Source organism: Desmodus rotundus, chromosome 8 (genome assembly GCF_022682495.2).
Source record: "Desmodus rotundus isolate HL8 chromosome 8, HLdesRot8A.1, whole genome shotgun sequence".
NCBI classification, from domain to species: Eukaryota; Metazoa; Chordata; class Mammalia; order Chiroptera; family Phyllostomidae; genus Desmodus; species Desmodus rotundus.
The window spans coordinates 96954364-96965889 of record NC_071394.1 but is presented as its reverse complement, the minus strand read 5'-3'; the positions used below and the strand labels follow the sequence as shown (position 1 = coordinate 96965889).

The window sequence follows — 11526 nt, the reverse complement described above, 5'->3', positions numbered from 1 at the left end:
TTCGCCCAAGGTCATACAATCAAGACATGGAAGGGTTGGAGCTTTGAACCCACCTGCCTGCCTCCAGCCCTTCCACATCCTTCCAGTTGTCAGGTGGTGTTGGCACTGCCTGCTTATTCGCCTTTTTCCTCTAGCAGAGTGTGAGTTCCTTGATGGCGTGAGTCATGCCAAGCTTACCTGAATATCCTCAGAGCTGGGGACAGAGGATGTCAGTGAACTTCTGCTGGCATTGAGCTCAAATCTCTTCCTCCTCTCCTCTCTCAGGCTGACCCCTGGGGACACCCTATGGAGGTTCTCTCCTGGGCTCCATTTTGGCCAGATTTACTGTGTCTCAACCATGCAGGGAGCAGGGTCACGGACTCAATGTTTGATTATTAGCTGTGTGATGTTGGGCAAGTAATTCTTTTCCTGTAGGACACTAGGTCCTGTGCTTCTCAGAGTGGGGTACATGGCCCTATCTTACAGGTACTTGAAGCCATAGAAAAACAGTAGCACCCTTCCTTGGAGGGTCTTTTTCTTCTTGAAGTTTTGGGGTACATAGAAATAAATTAAGTAATTTCTAAATGATATTTTAAACAATTTAAATTAAAAAAATATGTATTTGGGGGAGTAAACTACAAACCTTACATTAACTTTCAGGATAAAACGTGCACGGGCTGCTGTGGGCTACACTCCTCAGGTTTCCAGGGAATATGATGGAAATAGGTGGGAAGTGTGCAGTAAGATTGTGCCAGTTCCCAGCTATCGCGGCTGCCCTGGCTAGGGGGCCTAAGGAGATGCTGAATGCATAAACCCTTCCTCCTTCTTGCCCTGGTCCCCTAGGTCTGCTCCTACAGCTAGTGGAAAACAATGGAAATAACTATGGCTTTGGAGCTAGACAGACCTGAGTTTGAATCCCAGAGTGGACGGTTTCCGTTCTGTGACCTGAGACTAAAGATTCTCTGTTTCCTTTCATGTGTACAGGCTTATCGGTACCACCTGCTCATGCTGCCCCTGTGGTTCACCCTCCACCCTTCTCTACCCTGCTTGGTGCCCCCATAGGCTGAATCCTATGATGGTGTCAATGGGCTCTTTTTTTCTGGTTTCTTGTAGGATTTGACCAATAAGAGATCAGAGGGGAAGACGGGAGGAGAAAGAAGATGGGATATTTCTCGCCCAGCTGTTCTCTGCTGTCTGGAGAACAGCAGTGATGGTATTCCTCAATTCCTTGGGCCGCAGCCCCTGCCAGATCGTCCTCTTCTATGGCTACAGCTCTCTGGGGTTCTGTAACCTTTCATTCCTTTATCCTCACTGTGTAGGGCTAGGAAAGGTTTTCTGCCAGGGCTAGCCTGGGGTGTCTCACCATCCTTTACTGGTTTCCTTTGTCCAGCACCCCCCCACCCCGCCCCACCACCGCCAAACTTTGTAAATAGTCCCTGCATTAAACTTTCCAATGGTCTCTTTTGAGTAAGCCAGTTATTTCCTGTGGGACCCCATAAACAACCTCACTGGGATTTTGGAAGGATTAAATGGCTGCAGAGCAGTTTATAAGTAAAGCTTGTACTTGGTGTTTGAAAAGAATAATGGTTATCATTGGGGACCGAGTAGGGAAACCAGGGAGGGCACAGGCAGCCCTGGCTAGAATCTTCCCAGAAGGAGGCAGCTCCTAAAACATGTTGTCCTTCACCAACAGCCATTCCCCACCCCAGAGCCCTGGGAGGCCTGGCTAGGGATAAACTTTTTCAGGGCACAGTTCCCGCAGCTGTGGCAGCAGCAGCAGCATCATTGATAACACTCGGGGCTCCTGAGAGGCGCTCCTGGCTGCATCTCATCTGGCAGGCTCAGGAGGCCAGGGAGCCCCAGTGCCTGGCCGCCAGAGCACTGACTCAGCACAACACCCCTCTCTCAGCAGCATGGCTTGGGTGGGAACCAAGCAGCCATCCGATGGCCCCTCCCCTCCCCTTGGAGGCGTTGCCCCCTCTGGCTGGAGTAGGCCCAGGGCCTAATGAGTGCTGGCTGTTGTCCTGTCCAGGCCCAGGCCCATGGAAGGGAAAAAGCTCTCAGGCAACAGAGAACACAGGCCTCTGATGGTCAGCCAGAGAACCCTGTCTCTCTTCCAGCCTCCCCTAGAGGCTCCCAAGGTCCTGGAGTGTCAGAGCTAGAAGAGCAAAACAGAGCCTCTGACTGTGTATATGGGGAAACTGAGGCCCAGAGAAAGTGATTTCCCAAGGGCCACAGCAAATCAGTCAGAACCTAAGCTGGCACTAGACAATTCCTCCCATGCTGGAGTCTCATGGTTTCTTCTCTGGTTGAGGATATTCACCAGCAATGTCTCCAGGTCAGAACGAGCACCTAGCAAATTGTGTCAGGTTGGAGGTACTTGTCTTTAGAAGGTTTTAATTGTTTTGGGGCTCTAGGCATGTCACCTATTGTATATATGACCTCTCATCCTTACAACCCTACGAGGTGGGAACTTGTATTTTCACAAAGTAGATGAAGAAGCTGAAGCCCAGAGATAGGAAGCAACTTGCCTGAGGTCACACAGCTAGCACATGGCAGAGCCAAAATTCAAACTCAAGTCTCTCATGCCATAAGCTTGAGCTCTGACTGCCAGGCAACGAGTCTTAGATTCTTCCAGACACAGCGCAACATAGCAGAAAAGAGCCCCAGATGGAGTGGGCCTCAGGAAGACCGAGGTCTAGCCTAAGCTCTGCATCTACCTTTCTTTTGTGTAACCTTGGGCTAGCTCCTTCCCTTCACTTTCTTATCTGAATAGTGGCGATCAGGCCTGCTCCGCTTCCTGCATGTGATATTCTGAGACATGCAGGGTATGTCTCATCCCCATTTCACAGTTAGGGAAACTGAGACTCATTCCTTTATTCATGATGAATGAATTAGAGGCAATTTGCTGGGGGACTTCTATACACCAGGTACTATGTCCCCAGAGATAAAGGTGACTTGCCCAAGGCCACATACCTATAAAGTGGCAGAGCTAAGCCTCAAACTGACAGTAGATGCTCTCATACGTACTGCATGGCCTCTGGTATTGTGGAGAAGTGTCCACAGAATCACAGTTTCCAACTCTTGCAGAAAGCCACTTGGATCCTCTTTGAGCCCAGCCCGTGGCACTGAACAGATCCCAGGAATGACACTCTCCTGGGAACTTTTGGCCTGGAACATATTTATTTACAAAACTCCAGAGGGGATGGAAATAGCCCAACCTACTCCCTACAGACCCAAATTAGCATTTTCTTATTCTTCATAACCCCTCTGGAAATGTAAACTATGTAATATCAGTCTAAAATTAGGAGCGTTAAGTCACAAGAGAAAAGAAAATGTTTTCTTAGCCTCATCCCTGCATTTATTCTAAATTGGAACACAGCAGTTGTCTTTCAAATAATTCTTTTCTCCTAATACTTATGGATTGGGGGGAAAACACTCTTGAGAGAACATATTTTTACTGTACTGCCAAATGCTGAAATCCAATTCCTTTTCCTGACTTGAACCTACAGGATATTCAGGTGAAGGTCCAGAAATCTTGAACAGGAAGAGACTGTTGATGGGCCCAGGATGCCTTCTTAAATGAAGGGCACTTTAACAATAACAATGACAATAGTGTTCTCTGTGGGCAGAACAGACTGACTGGTTAGGATGTGCCAAGAAATTATGTGAAGTGTTTTACAACCACTATTACATTTAATCCTCATGATAACCCTGTAAGTTGGGTATTATTATCCCACTTTACATATAAAGATAATTACCACTTAAAGAGGTTAACAGTTTGACCAAAAGCCATATGGTTATAGAACAAGTAGGTGGTAGAGTTAGAATTTTAACCCAAATCAGTCTAACTCTAAAGCCCACAGCAGGATATTGTCTCTCATCACAGCTGTACCTACTATGTGCCAGACACAGTCCTAAGTAACATATAATAATCTCTTGATCATCACAGTAATCCTTTCCAGAATTTTGTTCCATTCTTTCCTTTGCTCCCCAATGCAGATTACTCATACTAGCTTCAAGTCTGTCACACACTTCAAGATTTTCTTGCTAGACTACCAGGTCCCCTGGTGACAATGTCAGTGTTGATAAGAGTACGTGTGTCATACAGCACCTTTGAATAAATTGATCCTTGCAGACTTCTAGGACCTTGGGCATGTTATTTAACTTCTTTGACCCTCAGGGTTCTCATCTGTCATTTGAGTTGACTCCTTTGAGCTCTAATTTTCTAGAACTTTATGATAACTGCAGGGACTGTCTGGAAATGGGTGTAGGATGGGCAAGTTTTGATTTATGGCATTAGAAATGACCTTGCCATGAAGGCAAAAGAACTTTGCAAGTTAGGGGGATGTGAGGCCCTGGCTCCTAGGAGCAATCAGGAATGGACAGCAAGTGGGGATGGGGGGAGGGGGAGCCAGGCTTCTTCAGCCAGCCGAAAGATTGTAACCTGACTGAAGAGAATGAGGTGAGTCACAACCCGGGTGCAGGAAAAAGCGTGGGGTATGTGTGACCCCAGGGGCAGAGCTGGGCCTACGAGATGTAAATCACCCAGGGGTTGAGAAAGGAGAGAACTTCCCTTCCCTTTAGGTACTTGTTCAGCGGTTGGACAGCCATTGGAAGCCACGTAGAGGGGATTTGACAATTTGAGAGAGCTGACTTTCCAAAGTGTGAATTTGATCCTGTCCCTCTTCTGGCTAGCAACATCTCCTAGATCCCAACTGCTTATGAATACTGTCCAAGGTAGCTTCTTACCATGAAGAATGAGGCTTGTCATAATCTGCTGCTGGCTTGGTTATATTACTTTTCACTCCCTAGCTATGGCAGCCATACCTAACTTCTTGCTGGTTTTTTTTTGTTTTTTTTTTTTAACACATTATGCGTTGTTACACTTCTGTGTCTATCCACATCCCCTGTGATTCCTTTTTCCTATCTTCAGGCAGTTCATCACTTGGGCTGAGTTGTAATTATGCATCTGATTTCATCAACACTGTGATGAGGGTGGGGCTTAGCCACACTTATCTTCATATGGTGGCAGACTTGACTAGAGTATGAATGAAGTATATATTTGATAAATGAAGTAGGATGACATCTGATGGTCTTTTAAACTCTTAAGATCCTGCTATTTTATTTTATTTCATTAAGCATTAACTGGAAGGCCTAACGTGGACAATCACATGGTGAGGGTTGGGGATACACAGATGATAGTGATAATAATGTGAACAGAGACAACAGGAGCCAGGGCCAAGAACCAGGGTGAGGTGAAGAAAGAGAAAAATAGGAAGGCGGCTACCTAGTGAAGAACAAGTATCTTGGTCCCTTTGTCTCATACCCTGCACTCTCCCAGTGAGTATATGGGAAAAGAGGAGGAAAGACAAAGCAATGGGATGTTCTTGCTGAAAATTAACTTGGTTCTTTCTCTCAGGATTTAGAACCAAAATTGGCTTTCTTCAGGAGTCCCCTCATCTTCTTCATATCCTCAATAGGTATTTCCAAGGGAATAGGTATACAGGAGCCAATTTCCAACTCCTCTCCTCCTGACTTGCTTTATCAGCACCAAACAGTAGTAGATTATCAACCAAGTCAAGGCCTGCCCCCCAAAAGGATCTGCCTTTGGTAGCCCCAAGGGAGCTGAGAAAAAGCCATTCAAATTCAGTAGCAACTAAGTAGGCCTACTACAGAAGCCCAATTTTCTCCCCACCCCTTTTTCCTCAGTGGAATTGCTGTAGCTGCCCCTCTGGTTTCTGCCCCAGAGCTTATAATTGAGAATTTGCCGAGTGTCACCAGCTAGTGCTTCCTGACTCTCTTGAGTTCTTACTCCTCAGCTAAAGTAAAAAAAAAAAAAAAAAAAAAAAAAAAAAAAGCCAGAAACTCAGGTCAGGCCAGTTTTTGATTGTGGCTAGAGAAACAGGGTGCGCAGATAAGGTTTCTCTCATATGTACCCTGCTGTTCCTGCGCTCCAAGCACAGGATGGAGATGGGAGAGGAGCCAAGTCATATGCAAGGGTGGTGCTGGGAGTAGGGCTCTCGTGGGAGCCTCAAAACCTTTTTTTTTTTTTTGACTCTTGACCAAAGTTACTTTTCTTTCTCTTTTGTTGACACAAATCTGAAAATGTGTTTGTGTCCAGAGAAAGTACTATGAATAACTGATGATATAGTTGTTGGTTAACTTGTGAATCATCCTAGGGGAGACAGAGGAAGGAGCAGGAGCTTTGGAGGCTGTATATGATTTGTCATAAAATATTTAGCAAATGATCGTCCAAACCACAGGGAAAAAGTCAGAGAGATGGGAATTTAAAAGCTGCCAGATTTAAAAAGCTATTTAATGCTTATCATCAGTGCCAAAGAGCTGAGAATGTTCCCCTTCTGGCAGCCACAGCTCCGAGAATGTGAAAAGGGTTTGGATAGGCTATGGAGCACTGGTGGGAACTGCGAAGGGATGGACAGCGTGCTGACAGACTTTTTGTTTGGGAAAACTTGTAAACAGGGGATCACCTCATCTACTGCCTGCCTGTTTTCTTTTTCAAGATCTCCTGGATGATAAACTGTCCACATAAAACAGTAGTGAAGCCTCTAGTCAGTCATGTGACTATTTCAAAATATCCTGATGCTTGGCATCAGTGAAGGAAAGGAAAAATAACTGTGTGATGAGCTGAATTTGTCACATTTCTTCCTAATGTTTTTGCACCACTCAGACAATGGCTTCAGTTGCTGGTCCCAAAATGACATAGTTGTATCTGTTGTTTTATTAAAGGTTTGAGCTCAGAAGTTTTCTCTCCTAAAGGGTTAGGAAACCTACATTTCTAGGACTGATGTTAGGGCTCACTTCTGTAGCCTGACTCTGGAAATCTGTTTATTTTGGGGTAAAAGATGAAAAAGGTATTTCCTGGTATTTTTGCTTGAGAGCCTCAAATGTAGTTATGCTCTCCTGAGTATTAATACATAAGGAAAGATAAACTAAGGGAGAACCACCAGGGAAATAATTTAGGTCAGTGGAGTAATCATCTTGGCAGAGACCTCAGGATAGTGTTATGAGTTCATGGGTAGGCAATGCTAGTGAATGTGGTGGCTTCAGTCAAAGAATCTTATTGTGCCAAGAAGGTCCCTGCTTTTAGGGAACATATAACCTACTTGCTGGGGAGGTATGTATTACCTAAACAATGTGGATAATTCACCTTTGAGATTAGAAAAGTAAGAGATCTCCGGGCAAGGTGGTCCCAAAGAGGATGACAGGAATAATTCTATATACAGTAGAACCACAACATGGTTCTTCTCCCTCATTCATGTTTTGTTTTGGTTTCTTCTTCATCTTGTTCCTGCTGGTTTGCTTTCTTAGAATGTTTTCTCTCCCAATCTCTATCTATCCCAAATACAACACATCTTTTGAGGCCCACTTCAATGAATTTAGAGTCACTCTTGACTATTCCAATCTTCATTAATCTTCACTTCCTTTGAAATCTTATAGTTCCTAGAGTCTGAACCATTCATTTGGTAGATGATTTACTGTGCATTATAATCTGTTTTTATGAAAGATTAATCTTTTCTCCTGAACTCAATTGTAAGTTCTTTTTGGTAGGTGCCAAATTTTAAACCCTTGTGTGTTACTCACAGTTTCTAATAGTTCATTACTTGCCCATAGGTATTTATGTATGCCTTGGTATCCTGTTAGTAGGCTGCTCTTGGTGAGTAAAAATCTTGGTTGGGATTGTGGAAGAAGATTGGATTCTTGGGCCTAGGGATATGCTCCAAATTAACACATCCAGGTTAAGAAACACATGCTCTGGGCAGTTTTTTGGCCCTGAAGTTTCCCTTCCCTTCTTAGGTGTGATTGTTAAAGCAGATGGAGGGTCCAGAAAAGTTGTAAAGTGAGTAAAAAATTAATTTTCTGAGAGTGAAAGCTGATTGGCAGTTCCATTCACATTAAAAAAAAATGTGTAAGAAGGAAGAAAGAAGAATAAAGGAAAGAAAAAAGGCAAAGAGGGAAGGAAGGAGGAAGGAAGGGAGGAAAGAGGTTATAAGATTGAGAAGAAAATGAACGAGCCAGGATTGTGGGGAGGTACACATCAGACTCTGTCTTCAAATACATCCACCAATTTCATAATGTGGTAATTTTTAATATTAAAAGTAAATTGTAAATGTATCTTTATAAACAATATGCATAAAATAGATCTATTATTCTAAAACCTTTTCTTTTTAAAATGCTTTTTCACAGTAAATTTTTTAGATGTCAGATCTTCCCTCAAAATAATAGTGCAATTGGAAGAAGGGAAACATTGTCAGTGAATTAGGACTTCTCTGCTAATACAAGTCCTTGTATATTTCCTGTAGGAGTGGGTGAAGACTCATGTCTGTCTCTGTTTTCTTTATTACTTGCAATAGCTGCACATGTTCTGTAACAATTTGTCTGAGGTCTGTCATTTTCTGGAGCAGCTTGGCAAAGAGCTGAGAGGACTCAGGGTGGTTCAGCTTGAGCTGGAGCTCCAAGGCTTGCAGCAAGTTGTCTTGTATGTCCTCAATGGGCTTCACATTCAGCAAACCTGGGCGGTCTGGGGGAGCAGAAGAACAGGAGGTTCAGTTACAAAATTCTCTGACCCCACATCTGAGACATATTTAGCCAAATTACTCACCCATATTTTCGTTGGTTTGTTTTGCTTTCATTCTAAAATAAAGTGGGAAGAGAGGCTAAGTAGATAGTGGGCAAGAACTGCATACAGAAAGATGGAATGAAACCAAGACTATCAGAGCCCTTTCCAGGGGCATTCTTTCCCTGGCCAGGCCAATATCTGTGTAATCAGTAGACATAACATGGTTGCAAGGGAATCTCTCCAGGCTCAGGACTCTTGCCAGTATGCTTCTATTCACTCAGAAATTTCATTTGCAACTTCTGCTCCTTCGTGATGGGTCTATGTTTTATAACTTCTACATTCTTTTTCAGCACAGCTTTAAATATGCTTCTAAAACAAGCTTTGTCTTCTCTTTTTCTTAACATAGCATATATATTTTCAAAGAGACAAGACATAGTTTTTAAATACAGGTACAATTTGGAAGGATAGATGATCCCCAGATTTTAACAAAGGTTTCTTCTGAGATAATTTTCACTTTCTTCTTTATACTTTCCGTCTTTGAATTTTTAAAAGGTGAGCTTAAATTACTTTTACATTTGTTATGTTTTTCTTCATGTAGATCTTGTTAAATGTATCCTTAAATACAGCTTTACTTTCATTCTCTACTTTATAACATCATTCTATACTTCTTTTTGTTTTATATTCTAATACACACCTGCTGATATTTAGAGAATTATTAATTTTTGTATATGAAATCTATTTCAACTTCCTGAACTCTTATCAATTCAAACAGTTTTTATCCTGGATTTTTTTTCTCTTTTGGATAGACAAAAATTACATCTGTAAAAAATGGTAGTTTTATTTATTTCTTCTTTCCTAGTGTTTACAATTCTCATTTTTTTCTTGTCATAGTACATTGGCTGATATCTCTAATATGCTATTAAGTAATAGTAGTGGTAGGAGGCATTCTTGTTTTATTCCTAACCTTGAAGAGAATGCTTCTAATGGTTTACCACAAGTATGATATTTACTATAGATTATGATGATATGTTTTACCACTGGCTTTCCAAGAGTTTTAAATTTGTTTTAGTCAAGAATGTTGTTGGATTTCATCAGATGCTTTTTAATGTTTTCATTCTAAAGAAATGACCATAATAATCAAGTATGGTGAATTACATTAATAGATTCCCTTATATCCTTGTTCTCATTTGCTAATAACATATTTAGAATTTTAAAATTTGTAGTTTAGATTGGTCCAGAGTCTTCTTTTTTGTGCCATCCTTTGCCTGTTGTGGTAATAAATGTTAACTGGTCTTATAGACTGAGTTGATAAGTTTTTTTTTCTGTTTCTATGCAGTAAGATCTGTTCCTTGATGGTTTCTTGGAATTTGTTGGCAGAATTGTCTGAGCCTGGCAGTAAATCTTTGGCTACCTTCAATTTTTCTTCTATATACATTTTAATCTCTTCAGGCTTTGTACTACTTATAAGTGAAATTGTAGTAATTTGTAGTGGAGTAAAGTTGTACATGATATTCTCTTGAAATCCAAAAATCTCTTATTATTTTTATTTAACTGAATGCTTTTTATTTGCATATTTTCTTGTTTAAAAATCCAATTTGCCAAAAGCTTATCTTTTTATTATCCTTTTAAAAATACAGCTTTTGGTTTTATTAATCAACTGTTTTTAAAAATTAAAAAAAAAATCCTCACCTGAGGACTTTTTTTTCATTGCTTTTAGAGACAGAGGAAGGGAGAGAGAGAAACATCTATGTGTGGGAGCAGCATCAATTGGTTGCCTCTCATATGCACCCAGACCAGATAGTGTATGGGCTCTGACCAGGAATCAAACTGACGACCCTTTGGTTACAGGACAACGCTCCAACCAACTGAGCCACACCTGCCAGGGCTAATCAACTCTGTTTTTTAAAATGGTATTTTGTTTTCGTTTTCAAATAATTCATTCTTTTAACTTTCTTTAGGTTTATTTTTTCTCTTTTTCTAGTTTCTTTCTTTCTTTCTTTTTGTTAGTGTGTGAAGACTCCAGGATTTGGAAGGGACAGCTGGACCCTTCAAACAAGGGGAAAATGCTTTTCTCTTCCTGCGCTAATTAATGACGAGAGCACAGGCAGCCCACAATCACTTCTGGATACAGGAGTCTAGTGTCTGGAATTAAATGTTTAATTTATTTAGTTTTAGTATTTCTTGTTTTTTGATGGATGCATTTAAAGTTTTAAAATTTCCTCTTAGTGTCACTTTAGTCTCACTCCATAGGTTTTCTTAAATAGTACTCTCATAGTTCTTTTCCAAATTGTCTGTTTCACTATTTTTATTTCCTTTTTGACATAAAAGTCATATAGAATCATTATTTTAAATTTCCAAGCAGAAAGTTTGGGTGTTTGTTTTTGTTTTCTAACTTCTAAGTTTTATTTTCTAATGTGTAAGTTTGTTGCATTGTGGTTAGAACATGAAGTTTTCCCATGAAGCTCACCAGAGGGGTGCAGGGTTTATATTTAACATTTAGGACACTCACTTGATACCTTGTACTGATTCCAAGTTTTAGCTCTTGAAGGCTATTCACCCTCTTTTTCTAATTTTAACTCTTCTTCCCTTCACTGTAATTAGAACACTGTATAAAAGTTTTTATTTACCTTTTAATATCCTTCATCCTCTAGTCTCAGTTTCTGTAATTATCCCTTTGCTCCAACCATATTAAGCCATTTCCATATCAAGTCCCTCAAATTCCTATGTGCTCTCACGACTGTGCTTAGGCAGATTCTGTTCCTCCTATCTGAAACAGTCTTACCTTCTCTTCATCCATCTTATCAACTTCAACCTATTCTTCAAAATATAGCCTGTGTCATTATGTCCCGGCAGCCTTCCTTCACAATATCCCTTCCTCTCCCTTGTTCTTCCAATCCCCTTTTTGTGGATCTTATAACACCCTATGAACACTTCAATCACTATTGTACTAGTAGATTACAGTTATT

General features: G+C 41.2%; 1 protein-coding gene and 1 non-coding gene across 5 annotated transcripts in view; both read right to left on the bottom strand.

Annotated features, from left to right (window-relative positions):
• Positions 1 to 8068: 8068 nt before the first annotated feature.
• PPARG (peroxisome proliferator activated receptor gamma) overlaps positions 8069 to 11526 on the bottom strand; it is a 142353-nt gene continuing 138895 nt past the window's right edge. For all 4 annotated transcript variants that reach the window (XM_045192353.3, XM_053930166.2, XM_024556412.3 and 1 more), the window contains one exon: positions 8069 to 8521. In XM_045192353.3, the coding sequence (XP_045048288.1) occupies positions 8274 to 8521 (248 nt within the window). In that variant the 3' untranslated portion in view covers positions 8069 to 8273. The remainder of the gene's footprint in view (positions 8522 to 11526) is intronic.
• Positions 10568 to 10693, bottom strand: LOC112301339 (small nucleolar RNA SNORA71). Its single transcript, XR_008427579.1, has one exon. It is a non-coding gene; the product is annotated as a small nucleolar RNA SNORA71 (small nucleolar RNA).